Here is a 19,787-nt window from a genome sequence, read left to right as displayed (position 1 = left end):
TGTACAAGTCCAAATTTTAGATCCTAAAACCCCACTCAGCAGCTACTTAACCCTAGAGGTGTTTAAGTTCCTAGGTTCCTAAATTTCCATCAGCAAAGAGCCACAGGTTTCTACAGGGTTGTCTACACCAGTGATTCTGGTGCCGAGGCACCCTGGGGTGGTCTGAGATCCTTTTAAGGATGCTGTAGGGTACTGCATAATAGTGGTATTAGGTGTGGGAACACCTATACATTATTTCATGCACAGCACTGTGCAATAACAAAGGGACTTTATTTGGATTTCAAGAACTTGGATCTTTATTATAAGAGCTGTGTTCTCCGTGCTGCCCCAGCTTCTTAGCTCTTCTGTTGTAATATGCTGCTTGTCTGTCCTGCTGTTCTAATAGCAGCCTCCGTGTGTTGCCTGTTTTTCCCCCATCTGGTTGCAGGAGGCTGTTCTTCATGGGAAGTAGTGTCTTGGTTCTTCACCCCATCAGTATCTGGGCTGGCCTACTATCAAGTCCCTGAGAGGGGTATTGTGATGGTTCAGCAAAGCCAGATAAGGATCACATCCATCCTTTTTGCCCTTTCCATGAGCCTTTTTGCTATCCTGACAGCTGATTCTACCTTCCCATTGCTCTGTCAATGCCCTAGGGAAGAAGTCTTGTTTTCAAACTCCCATTTTGTGCTAAATCTTTTGAATACCTCTGCTGTATATTGGGGCCTATTATCTGAATACAAGGTAGTGGGTATGCCATACCTGGCACTGTGTGTTCAGTTTCCTGATTACTGTACTTGTTTAAGTGTCCTTGAGATGGATCACCTTTCACAACCTGGAGTAATAATCTGATGTGACCATATAGTTTCTGTCATTGAACACAAAAAAATCTCTCCCAAAACCTCTTCCCAAGGTCATGTTGGGATATCATGAGATTGAAGTTTCTCTTTCTTGTCCACATCCTTTCGGTAGTGGGGAGCTCAAAACTGAACATGGTACTCCAGATGTGGCCTGACCAGTGCTGAATAAAGGGAAATAATCACTTCCCTTGACCTACTGGCAGCACACGTGTCAATGCAGCCCAGTATGCCATTAGCCTTCTTGGCAACAAGGGCACACTGCTGGCTAATATTTAGCTGATTGCCTATTGTAACGCCCAGGTCTTTTTCTGCAGAGCTACTGCGCAGCCAGTCAGCCCCCAGCCTGTACTGATACATGGGATTGTTTTGTCCTAAGTGCAGAACTTTGCACTTGTCCTTGTTGAACCTCATGAGATTTCTTTTGGCCCAGTCCTCCAATTTGTCTAGGTCACTGAATCCTAGCCCTATGCTCCAGCATGTCTACTACTCCCCAAAGCTTGGAGTTATCCACAAACTTGCTGAGGGTGCACTGTATGCCATCTTCCAGGTCGTTGATGAAGACATTGAACACAGTGTGCCCCAGGGGTCAGTCCTGGGGCACTCCACCTGATGCCAGTTTTCTATCTACTTTATAGTCCATTCATCCAGCCCATAATTCCTTAGCTTGCCTGCAAGAAAGTTGTGAAAAACTGCATCAAAGCCTTGCTAAAATCAAGTATACCACATCCACTTGTTTCCCAGCATCCACAGAGCCAGTCATCTCATCATAGAAGGCAATCAGGTTGGTCAGGCACGACTTACCCTTTGTGACTTATCCATGCTGACTGTTCCTCCTCCAAGTGCTTAGAAATGGGTTCCTTGAGCATCTGCTCCATGGTTTTTCCAGGGACTGAGGTGAGACTGATTGGACTTTAGTTCCCTGGAGCCTCCTTTTTATCTTTCTTAAATATGGACATTTGCCCTTTTCCAATCATCTGGGCCCTCTCCCAATTACTGTGAATTTTCAAAGATGATGGCCAGTGGCTGTGCAATCTCATCAGTCAACTCCCTCAGCAACCTCGGGTGCATCCCATCAGGCCCCAGGGACTTGTATATGTCCAGTTTTTCTAAATAGTCCCTAACCTGTTCTTTTGCCACTGTTGCTCACTTCCTTCCCAAACTGTGCTGCCTGGTGCAGTAGTCTGGGAGCTGAGACTGAGGCAAAAAAGGCACTGAGCACTTCTGCCCTTCTGCATCCTCTGTCACAAAGTTGCCCCCCCATTCAGTAAAGGACCCACACTTTCCCTCATCTTCCTCTTGTTACTGACATACTTGTAGGAACCCTTCTTGTTAACCTTCACAACATTCCTTGCTAGCTGCAACTTGAATTGTGCTTTGGCCTCCCCGACTTCATCCCTGCATGCCCCAGCAATACTCTTATACTCCTCCCTAGTTGTTTGTCCAAGTTTCCATTTCTTATAAGCTTCCCTTTTGTGATTTAGTTTACTGAAGAGTTCCCTGCTTAGCCATGCTGGTCTTCTGCCATACTTGCTAGTCTTCCTGTGCATCAGGATGGTTTGTTCCTGCACTTGCAGTAAGGCTTATTTAAAGTATAGCCAGCCCTCCTGGACTCCTCTCCCCATCAGACTGACTTTCCAGAGGATCCTGCCCGTAAGTTTGAAGTCAGGATGCATCTAACTCAATATGCCAGCACCCATTTTTTACACCACAAACCATGAACACTTTTACCCTCGATAGTTCAGGTGCAGTATGTCCTTGAGAGTGGGCAATGGATAATGGCTTCTTTTCAATGCCCTGTTCAGAGGTTTTGGATCAGTCCAGATCCTCAGTTCTCCAGATGGTTTTCTTATCACTACCAGGCTGCTGATTTTCACTGGTGCTCATTTTCACTGGTTTGATAATGCCCCTTCTTGTTAGGCTTGTTAGTTCCTTTTTGAGTGGCTCCATCAGGGCTAATAGTACTCAGTAAGACTGCCAGAACATAGGCTGTATTTGTGGGCCTATTTCTAACTTGAGCTTTTCTTCTCTGTGTCTGTCTCCCTGAAATACATCTTTCTACTCCTAAAAAACATCTGCCAAGGACCATCTGTACTTCCTTCCTCTTGTCTCATGTGAAGGATATTCTGATGTTGCACTGAGATCAGGTCTATGGTTTGCACTAATTCAGTGCATTCTTCAGTGCTGACCACTATGCATTCCAGGTGATTTTTTCTGTTCCACGGATTTTGCATTGATGGTCTGCATTTACCCACTGCTTATATAGTTGTTTTACTGTACATCACCAGTATCTGCTCATGTCTGTCTAATCTGCTGAGTAGTTATTACTGTAGATATTAGTAGATATTACTGCTGAGTAGTTTTGCAGGAATTACACTGCAGCTGGCTCCACAATCGAGTTGAAATTGTACTGGTTGTTGCTCCATATTAACATAGCTGCAAGGTTGTTTAGTGACTATCTTCTGTAGTGCATGTATGTCCAGAGTATTTGGATCTGCTTAAGTCATGGAGGAGACCTCATCTTCCTTATCAAAAATGTAATTGTCCTCCCCTCCTGAATGTATTGTGGCTTTATTTCTTTTGGGATTGTTGTGGCACTGAGACACAAAATGGTTATGTTTCCCATAGCCCATGCATCTTTTCCCATAAGCAGAGCACTCCCCCTTCTTTTCAAGCATGCTGCATCCCACAGTACCAGCACTGGAGCCTGGGGACTGCATTCCCAGTTGGCCTATCTTTGTTCTGCCTCCTGGGTCCCTTTAAATTGCACCTGTGTATTTGTTCTACACCAGCAATTGTTTTAGTTCTTTCCTTAGAAGATTCAGCTGCTTGTGAAATTTGGATGCATTTTTCCAGAATCAGATTAGCTGCTCTCAAAAATCCCTTATCTTAGGATCAGATGTCCTATAAATAATTTTCTCTCTAATAAGGGAGTCTGTTATGTTCCCAAAATTACATGTGGATGCCAATATTTTCAGCCCTGTAATATAATGATCTCTTTCTTGTTCTGGATCTTGATTCTGGGTTAAAAAACAAAACTATCTTTCCTCAGTCTCATTTCTTCTGGGGTCAAAGTACATATTAAAAGCCTTCATCAGCTGCTGTAATGTATTTGACCCCTCAGGTAAAGGTGGTCCATTCATTTCTCTGTCCTTTGTCTCAGTGGGGTAATAGAAAACATTTATTTTCATTTTCTATCCTTGCCTGCCATGTATTCAGGATCAGCTCTTCCTTCTATTGCTGCCAGTTTCTTTGACTGGAGATCCACATGTGCAGGGGGGCTGAGTCCCTTCATTTTGTCTGTTCCCTTTGCTCTGTGGGTGATGCTTTAAATCACACATTCTTTGCTGTGGTTCTCATCCGTTGTCTCATGCACAGCACTGTGTGCAATAATAAAGGGACTCCATTTGGACTTCAAGAACTTGGATCTTCATCAGCAGAGCTGCGTGCTCTGCAGCCATGCAGTACAGCCTGTGCTCAGAGCTATTGTGAAATTCTTCAAATACACTGAGCTTCCTGGTGTCAGCCTCTGGATCATCCCTTCTACAACTTGTGTTCCAAGGAACCTGCAGGTTGTTACATACGATTCATCAGATAAACCCAGAGATTTCAAATAGGAATCTGTTCTGTCAAACCCATTCTGGCATGCTATGGTCTTTTTGCATTCTTTGCAACAGAAGAATTTATGTTACTTTTCTGTGGTCAAAAAATGAATGCAAGATAAGAGCTGACATTCCCAAAGTGTGCCTTGAGCCTAACAAGGTTGAGAACCACTGGTCTATACCATGGTGGCAATTAGTCCTGCTGCAAAAAGTGTCAAGCACACCTTGCCCACCTCCCTCTGCAGGCATGATTCAGACCCAGAAATATGGTTGTTGGTGAATCACTCTTGGCTTATCCCTTTGGACCCACTTTTGTGCTCTCAGTCTTCAACATCCAGAGCATTCTCGATAGTCAAATTCTGGTTTGGAGTGTCAGGGAGTGAGGGCAGGTGAAGGACAGGTGAGATATGCTCAGTCTCATCTTTGCAGGGACCCGCCACTGCCGCATCCAGAGTAGACTGCCACAGAGTAGTCCAACCTTAACTCCCATTCATTCATGCCTTATTTCTACTGAGGATTTAGCTACCTGGCCTGCAGGTCCCAATCCAGTAAATGTTCTCAAAGGTCCTGCATAACAACAAATATGCTGGAGGAGGAAAAAGAGGTGATGATTCTCTTTCCTAAACCCAACGTTCAGAGCATTCAGCCAGCGTGTGGGAGACTTGTTTAAGTTTCCTCCTGTGACTAATGTATTTTGATGTTTCTAATCTACTGGGGCCTCTGGAGTGGGGCTTTCTCAGTCCTTCTGGTTGGAACTCTTCTGATTTGCATGAGAAAGGGAGAGAATTGGTAGATAGAGGACATTATCCACAGTGAAAAAAGGAACAAGAAGGGAAGACAGAGAAAAAAAAAATCTATGAAAGTATAAGGTGTAAAATAGAGCCTAAATGGGATTTACTTCATGTGAGCAATTGCCCACTATGATACTGGGATAAATAGTGTCTAATAATACCAGCGTTAGATTTAGTGATGAAGTGATATCTGCTTATTTGCTCTTTGTGGATTATCTGACCATTTGTTTTAGAATTCCTTTGAAAAATCATTGACTCTTTTTTAATAATCTCCAAATAATCATTGGGTGACAGGCAAAGAAAACATGGCCATATGAAAGAAAATGATAAAGAGTTCCCAAAGATTCAGAAAAGGTTAAGAGAGCTTGTCTCATTGCTGATAACAAAGGGAATGAAAAACTCCGTGAGATTACAGCGACTATGGTTTCTCCTTATTATGCTCTTGTTTTTGGGGCTGGATTTCAACATAAAGAGCTATGATTTGGAATGAACTTGTTCTGCTGGGAATCTTTCTAAAGTGCTTCACTAAAGCTATGGATGATGGAGCCAATTCTAAACCCACTCATAATTGTGTCCAAGTGTGATGCTATTCCACCCTGCCTGAGCCCCTACAAAACTGCTATCTTGTTTACTTTTATATTGTCCTCTCATCTTTACCTTAAGACTGAATCACCAAAAGCAGTGATGGGGCGGAGGGCCCACCACCTTTACAGTCATGATTTTCAGAGAGTGAAGCAGGGTAGAATAAAATCACACTTAGGCAACTAATTAGTGGAATAGGATTTCGCTCATAGCATCCCTGCTTGGGGCATGGAAACAAGAAGCAGATTTAGTGTTTAGAAGGATGTTTGGCTTATTGCTCACAGTCTGCCTCTCCATAGACCCTGAAGTACCAAAAAAATACAATATAGGCTCAAAAATGTTTTGAACACTATTTTGTGAAACTAACTGAAGTTAGATGATATAAAGGGACAGTATTTAAATGTCTAAATCTCATTCTATCACAGGCCCTGCAATTCCAGTTGGGGTGGACGTACAGGTTGAAAGCTTGGACAGTATTTCTGAGGTCGATATGGTATGTAATACTTTCTTTAAGCCTCCATTATTCCTACTCAAGGAAAATCACATATTTAGGTTTCAGTTTATCTTCCAGATGAAGGCAAATGCTGCAAGTTTGAAAGGCATGTAATCAGAGCTAGAGACTTAATAAAGATGTGCAGTGTCCAAACGGTCACTATTTAACCTACAAATAAAGAAGACAAGAACTGTAAAGGGGACAAAAGGACTTTGAAAGAAAACAAGAGTGATATATGCAGTATAAGTAGCAAGCAAAAATATAAACAGCTGCCTGAAGTGTTCTTTTCATTATGCCCCATAGAAGAATTTGTATCAGTTGACTTTAGATGGCTGAAAACAAAATATTGTGAGATTCAAGACAGTCCTATTTACTTTCTCCTTTTTTATGGAGCCAGAAAATCTATTCTTAAATATGTGAATTTATAAGGAATTTTAGAAGAGCTAGTTGATGACATAAACTAAAAAAGCTGTTTTCCACTATTTCTATGAGTCCTCTAATCCAGTTCAAATGCACATGGCTGGGGCAGTGAGGGCAAGTGTGAACTGACTTTTCCAGTGCTGAGTTTGCACTGGTGATAATTGGGTTTCAGTCAGCAGTGCTGCCACTCTAGAGATATGTATTGGTGCTGAACTCAGTTGCAACTAATAGTTGTTGTTGTTGTTGTATTTTGTCTTTAAGAAAGAAGGTGGATCCAAATATCACTTAGCAACAATTTTCAAGGTGCTGCTGGCTACAAAGGGGGTATGTGTATGTCAGTGAGATACCAAGTCAGCCTCCTTTAGTTAGTAAATGTGAGTTTACATGAGTGAGAAAGACAGGAAGCAAAACCGGCAGGAAGAAATGGATAAATGAGGAGGAAAAAGGAGAAGCATCTTCTTATTTCTACTCTTCCTTAACCCGCTTCCTCACTGTTCCTCTTATGCACCATGCAGTGCAGTGTCTAGGTATAATCTACAAAGTTAAAGACAAGGGTTTAACTTAAAATCTGAACTCTACAGTGTTTATGGCTTGAATACAAACAGTTTCTATGAGGTCATATCTCCATGGTAAACCTATCATCTTGAGCAGCAGAACATCTGAGTGGCTCTACAGGTGATCTGCTTTGCCATTCTGCAAGTAGAAACAAGCCCTTTGTAGGGTTTTGAACTAGTGATAACTTATTAGGAACAAAAACCCAGCATGCACTGCTCTTGTCCAAGACCTGGCAGACAAGACTTTCGAAGTTACTTTTGTAGCATCTTGCTTAATTGGGAACATAAATACAAATGGATATTTTATCTCTAAGCTTGAAATGGTTATTCAGTTTTGAAAGCTGCAGGTGACAGGTTGAGGTCAACAGCAGAAACAGATGTTTTTCTTTGTGCTGCTGTAGGGTTTGTTTTTTTCCACCCCTACCAGCTTAAAATGGAATTTTTATTTATTTACTTGTAAAATAGGGGTAACAGTCCCCTCATTCTGTTAATGTTGGCAATAATTTGGTTCTTTCATTAGGATAACTTGCTTAATGTTTAGGCTCATAATTTAGCTAATTGGAAACAGATTTTTGCTTTTTTATGTACACTGAATGTCCATTTTCCTTTAATATTACGTTGTCAGGATCCAGAAAACATTTTCTAATGCAGTGGGTAGACTGGCATGCATTTACTTTTCTCCTATGACTGATCTTCATTGATGCCTTTTAAGAAATACCTGCAACGAGCCTAGAATAGTGTATTAACAACTTTCTAGTGGAAATATATGGATATCTTCTTTTCTCTCTATCTTACTTTTTAATCTAACATATAAAATGCATGGGTGGTGAATTTTTCCAGAATACTTCACTTCTGCAGGAAACTGTTCTTTTGGTAGCATTAGTCCAGGGAAGAAAAATGTGCTTGAAAGGGAATAAATTTAATCTATCTGAGTGACATTAGTATATAGCAACAGATTATTCCACAAACGTATGACTGAAAAGGACCTAGTCACTGAATCCAATTACCTGTAATTGCTGGCAACCATGTCATATATTTTTATCCAGAAGGGTCCACAAGAAAAGGCCTTTTGCATATCACAGCCATAAAGCACCTCTTAATGTCCCATGACAAACTTAGGTTCTTTATTCCCCCCTCCCCCCCCAAGAAAAACAAAACAAAACAAAATAGAACCTCAAAAATCTGCAATGTGCCATAAGAAGTGTGCAAGAGACACAAGGGCACTATAACCGAGGAACTGGCCCATGAAGTCTCTGGACCCAGCCTGTTCAGCCATAGCTTTGGCAGCATTCAGTGGTGGGGGCTCTTCCCTGCACCATGCTGCAGTTGGGCCTGGGACCTGGGACATTGGCAGAGAGGGAACTTTTGCTATGCCACACTGCAGCTGGGTCATGGGGAAGAGTGGTGGTGGCATCTGGGTTGTAGTGCTTGCCCACCTCTGACTCAAGCTGGGTCATTCTGGCCCCCCAGTGGAAAATGTTACCGACCCCTGCTCTAGGTCCCTGCAGTGTCAGGGAATCTGTTAGGTACAATATACCACAATGGTCCCAAGAAGTGGATCATGCCCAGTGCTATAGAGGAAAATAGGGGAAAAACGCCCCCCAAACCCCAAAGGTCTTTTCCAGTTTGACCTGGGAGAAGAGTTCCTTCCTGATCTCAAATCTTGTGATCACTTTAACCCAGAGAGCATGAACAAAACACACTGCAAGGCACCTAAGGGTTTTCGCAGTATCGCTACAAGAACCTGGACACCGTAATTAATTGATCTCTCACCTTCAGTTCTGGCTGCTATCTGATACTTCAGAGAAAAGAGGAAAATACACAAAAAATCAGAAGCTGAGTAATGCATTTAAGATGGAGCAGGGGATAAAGGGGATTGAGATGTCTTTCTGTTCTCTTTCTTATGGCTCTCAGATATCAAAGTCATTGTTGTGACACATTTCTTCACAGTTCTCTTTTCTTCTAATGCAGGATTTTACTATGACTCTATACTTAAGACACTACTGGAAGGATGAACGCCTGTCATTTCCCAGCACCACTAACAAAAGCATGACTTTTGATGGCAGACTGGTTAAGAAGATCTGGGTTCCAGATGTTTTCTTTGTTCACTCCAAAAGATCATTCATTCATGACACAACCACTGACAACATCATGCTGCGAGTGTTCCCGGATGGTCACGTGCTTTATAGCATGAGGTAAAGACAAAAATTCAGCTGTCTGCGAACACTCTGTTATAATTCTGATTTAGTGACCAAAAGAACTGTCATACAGGATCAGGCTAGTGGTCCTTTTAGTCTATTAATCTGGACCAATACCAGCCAGTACCAGATGCTTGAAAAGAAGTTGCAAGAAAGTAATACTAGGCAGCTATAAAATAATCCACTCTCAAAGAAACCATCCTTCTAACCGTCAACAGGCAAAGGAAGGGATAGTGGATCAGGAATACCTGTCTCTTGGTCAATCTGTAATTAAATTAGAAGCTATGGTTCAGCAGCTGGTGATCTCTAGAAATGTCCTTTTTTGCCTCATATTTGCCTAAGTAAACTGTTACTTTCTGTGAGAGTTTGCATGTCAAAATCCAGATTTAACCAGGGAGAAGTAGTTAGGCAGAAAGTAGGGCAGAGTGGCATAGATAGGGTGACTGTATGTCCCAGTTTGGCTGGGATACTCCCAGATTCCATAGGCTGGTCCCAGCCAGTTGATCAAAAGGCCCTGGGCTAGAGTCTGCGGAGAACAGAGCAGAGCGGTGCACCAGGTAGGTGGCTGGGCAGGCATTGCTGCTGCTGTGCAGTAGCAAGGATGTGCCATGTGCATGTGCACAGAAGCAGCAGTGCCTGCCTGGTGCACTATGATGCTTTACCTCCCTGTCAGACTTTGGCCTGGGTCTTTTGATCCACTGGCTGGGTCTAGCCTACAGAATCCAGGAATATCCCAGCGAGACTGGGACATAGGCCAACTTATTCTGAGATTTCACCAGTTTACAGAGATGGAAGTGGCTGCTAAAAGATGCACTATTGCAGTTGATTCCCAGGCAGATTACTGGCTGAAAGAATTGTAAGGAACATCCCAACAGTTTGTCAGGGATTTGTGGTTCCTTTAAAAGAAAAAAGATGGGTTGTATAGCTTAGGAAAAATACCTTTGAGGCAGGTAAGAGTTGAAAGTTTTTCAGAAGTCTTTTAGGCCTAAACACACACCGCTTATAGAACATGAGTTCTTCATGTATCCCAAACCTGCCAAAGAGACCTTTTTTGGGGAGAAAATCCTGGTTTTTATGTTCCCCCAAATTCAGTATGAACCTTCAAATGTTTCACTAGCACCATTTCAGTGTCTTCTGATATTTATCTATCTCAATTGTGACAGAATGGCTTTCAGATGACACTAAGCTATGGGGCGAAGTGGACACGCCGGAGGGCAGGGAACAGTTGCAAGCAGACCTGGACAGGTTAGACAAGTGGGCAGAAAACAACAGAATGCAGTTCAACAAGGAGAAATGCAAAGTGCTGCATCTGGGGAGGAAAAATGTCCAGCACACCTACAGCCTAGGAAATGACCTGCTGGGTGGCACGGAAGTGGAAAGGGATCTTGGAGTCCTAGTAGACTCCAAGATGAACATGAGTCGGCAGTGTGATGAAACCATCAGAAAAGCCAATGGCACTTTATCGTGCATCAGCAGATGCATGACAAATAAGTCCAAGGAGGTGATACTTCCCCTCTATCGGGCGCTGGTCAGACCGCAGCTGGAGTACTGCGTGCAATTCTGGGCGCCGCACTTCAAGAAAGATGCGGATAACCTGGAGAGGGTCCAGAGAAGGGCCACTCGTATGGTTAAGGGCCTGCAGGCCAAGCCCTATGAGGAGAGATTAGAGAAACTGGACCTTTTCAGCCTCCGCAAGAGAAGGTTGAGAGGCGACCTGGTGGCTGCCTATAAGTTCGTCAGGGGGGCACAGAAGGGAATTGGTGAGTATTTATTCACCAAGGCGTCCCCGGGGGTTACAAGAAATAATGGCCACAAGCTGGAGGAGAGCAGATTTAGATTAGATATTAGGAGGAACTTCTTCACAGTTCGAGTGGCCAAGCTCTGGAACGGGCTCCCAAGGGAGGTGGTGCTCTCCCCTACCCTGGGGGTATTCAAGAGAAGGTTGGATGTGTATCTAGCTGGGGTAATGTAGGCCCAGCACTCTTTCCTGCTTATGCAGGGGGTCGGACTCGATGATCTATTGAGGTCCCTTCCGACCCTAGCATCTATGAATCTATGAATCTATGAATCTATGAATCAGGAGATGGAAAGAATTTTTAAAAAGAAGAAAAAATGCATCTGCTTGATTCAGAAGGGTGTTCCTTCTTCCCTGAGGAGTAAATATACTGGATTATATATTACTAGTAGGTTAATGTCACCTGAAACTTTACTTTAAGTTTCTATATTTCAAGAACAGTTCATTGATAGTTTTGCTTAGAGAGCCCTATACCAATCATCAAGTTAAAAACATAGGCTTTTTAAAGCAGATAACATGGTTGTTTATGTACATGTGCATGTACAATATTATACCTTAACTACTTCCAGTAGTAGTAAAGAAAAAAACATTGTGATGAGGCATTCAGAAAAACATTTCTGGACTGACGTATATCCTTATCTAACCGAAGCACTTATTATATTTAAGCAGGTCTTTAAAAATGCTTTCCGTTCCATATGAATGAGGTCAGGAAGGAAATTCCAGTTGTAGAGTGACCTATGTGGAAGAAAGTATGGAGACAAGAGGGAGAGAATGCAAGTGAAAGAGTAGTTAGTCATGAAGTTGTGACAGAATGAAGTGGGAAGAAAGGGAGTGAAGTATACTTCCTTTCAGCTGTTGCCCAGCAGAAATGGAGTACCTTGCCATATGCTTTTGCTTAGATATCCTGTGGTCTCAGGTGCCAATGCCAATTGCAAGTTATTCCTTGCCAAAGTTGAACAAACTTAAAAGAATGATAAATATTTAAAATAGCAAATATTGGCTATACCAGGTCTAGTTGATTTGTTTTCATGCTGTTTATTTATATATGTAACCTGCTGCAAACCATATCTTCAAGAGGAGACTGGATAGGCACCTGGCTGGGGTCTTATGACTCCTGCCACCCCCAGTGCTCCTTCCTGCCCATGGCAGGGGGTCGGACTACATGATCTGTCTAGGTCCCTTCTGACTCAATGATTCTATGATATCACAGTCCAAATACAGCTCATGCAGTCCAGACCTTACCCACTGGGATACTAGCACATGTATCAGGTCCAGCTGATGGCCTACCATTTAAATGTATACTGGAGGTACAAATCCTGATCTTAACAACATAGAATGCACGGGAAAGGATTGTTTAAGGTTTTGGGTGATATTCTGGGACTCAACAGAAAATACCTAAACATTAATTGGACCAGAGATCAGAACTGAGAACTTCCCTATTCCAAAGGGGTGTCCTACCCATTAAGCTGCAGTTTCAGAGAAACATAAAATAATAGAAAAGTAGGGCTGAAGGGCCTTCCAGAGGTCATCTAGTCCAACCCCCTGCCTGAGGCAGAATCATTCCTATCCAAACCATCCTATAAAATCCATAATTTACACTCTACAAAATACTACAGTCAACCCTGACACAAAACAGACCTAACATGCCACAGGTAAAGCAGGGAAATGATGACAGCTAATGTCCTGCTTCTATAAAATGTTGTCAACATAAGCTCATGAGATCCTGGGTAGAGGGTCTCTGCCAGGGTATGCACAGCTGCAGAAGCCCCTACCTCCCCTTGCACCCCTTGGCAAGCTACCTAGGCTCCAATCTTCCCACTACTCAGCCTGGCCAAGGCCCCACTCACCCCATGGCCTGCCCCTACCCCACTCCCTCCCTCACCATGGGGACCTTGATCTGCCCCCCGCTTCCCTCCCCCTGAGACTGACCTTCTGGATAGGGGTATCAGGGTGGCATGTGGTAGATACTGGGTTGCACTTTAAGTCAAAAAGTGCTCTGGTGCTTAAAAAAGTTGGAGACCACTGCTCTATACCTAACGTCTCCACATCCTTTTTAAAATGTGGAGCCCAGAACTACCTACAACACTCCAGATGAGGCCTGGCCAGTGCTGAGTATCACCTCCCAAGTCTTGTACTTAATGCTTCTGTGGAAGCATCCCAAAATTGCATTAGCTTTTGTGTAGCTGCATCACACTGTAGACTTGTATTGAGTTGGTAGTCTATCACAACTCCCAAATCCTTTTCCATAGTGCTGCCATCCAGCCAGATGTCACCAATTTTATATTTGTGTTTTTAATTATTCTTCCCAACATGTAGCACCTTGCATTTGTCTTCATTGAACTTCATCCTTTAGCTCTAGTCCAACCTTCCAGTCTCTTGAGATCCTTCTGAATTGCACACACATCTTCCAGTGTGTTCACAGTCCTTCCCAGTTTTGTGTCATCTGCAAAGTTGCTCAAGATCTTTCTATGCTACCATCCAAATAGTTAATAAACACATTGAACAGCACTGGGCCCCCAGGACAGACCCCTGTGGGGCTCCATGAGAAACCTCCTGTCATTCTGAGATGAACCGGTTAATAATTACCCTTTGTGTGTGGCTATTGAGCCAGTTATCTGTCCATCTCATAGTAGTTTTATCTTGCTCACATTTCTCCAACTTGTTTCTAAGCAGGTTGTGTGGAACGTTGTCAAAAGCCTTGCTGAAGTCCAGATACACTATTTCAACAGCATTCCCTTCATCCACCCAAGTAGTTACTTTGTCAAAGGAGACCAAGTTTGTTAGACAATTTATTTTTTGTAAATCCATGCTGGCTGTTTGTGATCAGTCTTTCCTCCTCCAGATGCTTGCAACTGGTCTTCCTTTGGATATGAGTCAGTAACTTCTCAGGTACTGAGGTAAAGCGAAACAGTCTGTAGCTCCCCGGATCCTCCTTTTTGCCTTTTTAAAAGAGGGATACTATGTTGGCCCTTTTCATGAAGATCAAGTTCTCTAGCATGCTGATTCATTGTCTATTAACTTGTTTCATGCAAAGTGAGGCAGTATCTACAGGAGACACTGAGCAACCCTCAAACCAGGATCCCATTGTAGCCTGGTGGAGAAAGAATTTACCTGGAAATTTGGATAGGCCGATTCAAATCTCCTCACACCAGTGCAGTCAGGATGGTTTTCCTATTTTTCCAATGATTGTTTAATGCAAAATACAGAAACAGTCCTGGAAGCAGGTCTTAAAAGCTTGTTCCACCCCTCCCTCCAGGACAGTGCTTTGAGCAAAGGAATGCAGTCACACTCCTCTCTGAGTCTGCATGAATTGATCTTGCATTCTTTGCTGTACGTTGGCACAGCTTCCTAGGAGAGGGGGAGATTACCTCTGCCAACCCTCCCAGACATGCCAGCTCAGCCCAGCACAGCCCACAGGGTGGTGGCTAGAGCCCTGTCCTGGGAAGCCCTGAGTGCATGGGTCTAGAATACAGGCTTTCTGCATTTTTGCTGAGTATCTTAACCACTATTATGCAGAAGTTTGGCAGTAACACCACTACCAGCCCTGCTTCTGAATGAAATGTCCATGGCCACTGTGCTTTGTGTGGACACTATTGCTATCAGCTTATGGTAGCAATTAGGCCTGTACAAAGTGGCTAGTATTTGCTTCAGATCTGGATTCAGCTAATCTGGGGGACTGATTTGATTTGGTGATTTGAATCACTGTCCCAAAATCGATTCGGTCAAATCTGATTTGGAGATTCATCTGCTGCCAAATTGGTTGACTCTCTGAATCAAACAGGCCCCACCCCTGCCTGCTCTCCCAGCCCCCTCTCAGCCCCCCCATGGCTGCTCCACCTGGCCCCAGAGTCCCAGTTATTTAAAAAAATAAAAGCCCCACACTCACTGACTCCTGCTGGTGGGGGGGGATCACCACTGCCCCACACTGCCCCATGCTGCATGGAGGGCTCTGCCACAAGCCCCCAGAAGCCCTGATGGCTGCTGCACCAGCTGGTGAGTCAGGGCTTTTTATTTGCTTTTTTTTTTTTTTAACAGCCGGGATGCTGTGGCTGAGCAGGGCAGCCATTGACGGGGCTGGGAGAGCGCGCAGGGGATAGGGACTCACGGCAGAGTCAGCACTCATAGCTTTTTTAATTAAAAAAAAATTTCAGTGGTTGTGTAGACCTTTATATAACAACCTAATAGTTGAAATGTCACCTAGAAAGTGGGAGACCTAGGTTTCTGGGCTGAGGGACTTCAAACCTTATGGATGTTTGTACACGCCATGGTGTTTGATCCTTGTTAATTTACCTCTCTTTAAAAATTTTAACCTGGGTTATTTTGGCGTGTTGAAGTAGAGTTTACACACCATGGGCTTTTGAATGAATGAGCTCTACTTTCCAGAGGAGTGCTGTAAGCACTAAGCTATGGAATACTCAAAGATAGCGGGGAGAGGAGAGAGGAAGTTCTCCACCCCTTCTACCTAAGATGGATTACTGAGCAGAAAGGAACGAAAGTGTCATGGGGCTAGAAAGAGATCAAGCAAGAGGGAGCATGATTCTGCAGCCCAGGTATGAGAAGAGAGACCAGGGTTTCTTTCCATACTGCCAGGAATATCAATGTATTTTATCCAATGACTTTTTAATGCAGAATGCACACACAGTGATGGGAGCAGAGAACAAGGACCTGAACCCAGAACTTGTTATACCAGGATAGGGTCTATATCACAGTCCTGATCCCTTTTGCTTGCTATCTCTGGCTCTATAAATCTTACATTCCTTTCTACACAGTGACCAGGTTTCATCAAGAGGGGTGAAACCTTTTCTTTTACCTGTAGGTTCATATTAACTTGAAGTCTGGTGCTTTTAAGCACTCTCCTGGTCAGTGAGAGAGATCAGCTACCATGCCTTCAGGCTGAAGAGCTCCAAGAACACAGGTCACCCACTTCCTCAGTGATTGTTCTAATCCTTCTTACATGTTGCATTTTGAGCTGCTCAGATGTTGACCAGTGTTAGTGCTAGCTCGAGTTTGGAGCAGTCACACCGTAATGCTAAAAGCCTTCTCTGACTGTCACCCCCCACTTGCATGGCTCTGATTTGCCACTAGAAGTATGGCAAGCAGGGGCCCATTTAGGAGCTATAGCTGTGAGTTGCAACTGGAGGGCTGATTTTGCTATGACAGGCTTCTTCTATCCCTGCTCTAGGTGGGGGGTATATGAGAGATGGGTTGGGGTGGTGCAAACATGAAGCTGACAGGCTAAAAGTTAATGGTATGGGGGTGGGTAATGAACTGGGAGGTAGAAAAGGGGGTGAGAGGAAGGGTGGTGAAATGAACGAAGTCAGCCACTGAAGGATAAAATAAGAAGTAAAAAAAAGAATTTAAAAAGAAAGAGGAAGTAAATCAAAGAAGGTCTCATGTTCCTAGGGTGAGTGGGAGGTGGGAGTGTTGATGGAAGAGGCTTTGGGGGAGCTACTGCCCTTGCCCTGGGAAGCAAACCCCAGCTCAGGAGCACCCAGTGCAACCCCATACTTGTTCCCCGCCATGCCTGCTAGACCCCACTCCTGGACCTGACCATGTCCTGCAACCTGGCTAGTGGAAATGGGCTCTGTAGGCTGTTTTCAGGGGGTTGCACCATTGGGGCTGGGAAGGTCATACCCCCAGCAGTTGGAGGTGGTGCTGATTTAGCACTAGAACCACTGCTGGGCAGTAGAGTTCAGGTGGTGGAAAGTTTGTCCACATAGAACAGGAAGGCGGGGGAGGGGACACTGCAAATTGAGATGCTTGAGAACTGCAAGTTGGGCAGTTCATCTGTGTCACATCTTAATGGAACATGAACTGGTTAACACAGATCAGAGATAAGTCTGCCCTGGAGTGACATAACTTTAAGTTGCCTAAAGTGTGCTTAAAACTAGTTTCAGGTGTTAATGTGTGGTTAAGGGGCTAAGAGCTCTAGAAGCTGCCTAGAATTATATGTACCAAAGTCATAAGGTATTTGGAGGAAGGCACCACTGACTGGGTTTTAAAAGAAAGGGGTGAGATAATCAAATGTACATGAAAGGAGACTTGCACATCTCTCTAGGTATAGATTATTGGGTTGTGAATCTCAGTTTCACATCTAGCTGAGGATTGCAGGTTGGCATCTAAATGCTGGAAAGACTTACATCTCTCTGCACTGTTAGGTGAATGTAATATATCCCAATGCTAGGCACTTAACTATTCCCATTTAATGTATAGGAAACTCATACCCAGCTGTGTAAGCAGAATACATCAGTCCTTTTTGAATCTTGCCCTAAGGTGTCTAATAGGCGAGGTAGGGATTTTGTGGACTGCATTATTGGATTTAGGTCCTAAACTCTGCCTAAAGTCCACTTAAGATGAGTATGTTCTTTTGCATATCTGGGCCAAGTTGCCTAAAAGTTAGGCAACACCTCTGTGACTTATGGATCTAATTATCTAAAGCCTGCATTCTCTACTTGCAAAATGCAGAAAACAGTAAGTTCCTGTGGAAGAGAGTAGCAAAGATAAATACATTAAAGACTACAGCAGAGAGAGAGCGATAATAGTGCAGATATATTATACATTTGTTTTGGAAAACAAGTATTTTTCTTGGGAACTATTGTCCATCAGCTTCAGTATATAGTGGACTAAATAACTGGACCCATTGATTTAATTTTCTTAATGATACTGTCAAGTACAAGGTAAAGACTAAGTAAATGCATGCCTTGGCTCTGTGCATGTGCTCTCTGGGGGCATTTTGGCAGTATGGATATAAAAAAAATTACTGAATTACTGAATCATTCTTTTATTTGTGTTTTATGAATTGACAGCCACTTAGCCAACACTGTATATTAATTGAGGGCATATCTTATTGACAGGTTGAGTTACTGTGCTTTCCCTGACTAATGAACTTTTAATGACTGCAGGCTTTGGTACAATTTAGGTGACCTTGAGGAAAGAAAATGGCATATTATAATGATATAAAGGTATGCAGCATTTAACTAGGGTGACTGACATATATATATCAGGGCAGATTTTGCCTCTCAGTCCTTTGAGCAGTGGAAAGGTCTTTATCAACATCTGAAATGAACCATGAAACTGGTCACAAGCTGTGTAAACAGGTCTATTGACTTTCAAGTGATGACTGAGAACTATTGACTTTGTCACCAGTAAAGCTGGAGCCTATTTCAAACCATTTAACAGGAAAAAAGCATGCTGACAGGAAACGCATTACATAATATTATGGCAGATTAGATTCAGATTTGTAAACTCAACTTGGAGTTGTTACACATCCATAGCTGAGATGCAAATTTAGTAGAGGCAAAGATTTGGTTCTGAATAAATGTCTTTCTCTCTACCATAATAAATAGCCTTCAGACTTAAATAAGTTTCATCAGTTACTGAAAGAGTACCTTTGACCTACCATTATATAAATTGAAGTGTGTGTGAGAGAGGGAGTTCTTGCTAACTGTATTGTTCATTTGTGCATTAGAAGCCCAGATTGTGCTTTTGTCACGTCCCATCACTCAGTCCCTGTTACTGCAAGAAGCCAAAGTCTTCATCAAAGCTGGACATAAGGAAGTCTAAAACACCATTCCAGCGAAGTCACTTTGAAGATAACAACATCATAAGGAAAAATTTATTGTTATACCCTGTAAGATAATCAAACTATTATTATTATTGTTAGCATTAAATTCCTGCCCGGTGATGTCAGCTGACAATAAAGGTGACCTGCAGCTATCCAGCCATGTGCCATGGAACGCACTCTTCTCATCTGATCCCAGCAGTCTTTCCTGCCCAAGTGCAGGAGGGCTGGACCCAATCATTTGTCAGGTTCCTTCCAGCACCTAACATCTTTGAAACTATGAAAATGACCATGGTGGTCAGGAGAGCACAGATGTGGTATATAACCAGTTTTGCTGCATCACAGTGTTGGGCATGGTACACTTTGTCCAGTCCTGAGAAGCTGAGCCTCTGAGCTGACTAGGAATATTCTTGGGGCCTTAATGCTAACGCTATATGTAATTGCTTGTTTTAAAGTCAACAGATGTTGTCTACATCTATGCAGTAGGCCTCTGCGAAGCGGCACGTATTGCTTCGGATTTGGATTTGGCCAATTTGGAGATTTGAATCATTGTCCCAATTCAATTCAGCTGAACTGTGTCTGAAGATTTGGTGCCGCTTCGGAGCTTTGGCCATAGACTAAACAGGCAGCAGTCCTCACCATGCAGGACACAGTTGCCTCCAGCTGGTAAATCTGTTGTGGTGGGCAGAGGGGGCAGGGGAGGAAGGGGGCAGATCAATGCCCCCACAGTGAGGGAGGGATTGGGGCTGGGAAAAGCTGCCCAGTCAGGACAGAGGGTGTGGGACTCAGGGAGGAGGTTGCAGGGGCATGGGATGCAGGTGCAACAGTGGTGGGAGTGGGGGCTATGACCTACTGCTGCTTGCTCCCTTCTGCCTGGAGCGAGCTGTGCCTGCATTGCGGCCTGCCCCAGCTGGGCAAGCAGCAGCAGGGCAGAGCCCCTGCTCACAGCACTGCTGCC

General features: G+C 43.6%; 1 protein-coding gene across 1 annotated transcript in view; it reads left to right on the top strand.

Moving 5' to 3' along the window:
• LOC149872918 (gamma-aminobutyric acid receptor subunit rho-2) overlaps nt 1-19,787 on the top strand; it is an 82,914-nt gene that overhangs the window by 47,162 nt on the left and 15,965 nt on the right. Inside the window, exons 3-4 of the mRNA XM_090036562.1 lie at nt 6,234-6,301; nt 9,247-9,470. Coding sequence (XP_089892688.1) covers nt 6,234-6,301; nt 9,247-9,470 — 292 coding nt within the window. The remainder of the gene's footprint in view (nt 1-6,233; nt 6,302-9,246; nt 9,471-19,787) is intronic.

Source organism: Crocodylus siamensis, chromosome 1, assembly GCF_052110815.1.
Source record: "Crocodylus siamensis isolate JL-2025a chromosome 1, ASM5211081v1, whole genome shotgun sequence".
Lineage (NCBI taxonomy): Eukaryota > Metazoa > Chordata > Crocodylia > Crocodylidae > Crocodylus > Crocodylus siamensis.
This window is presented reverse-complemented; position numbering and strand designations above follow the sequence as displayed.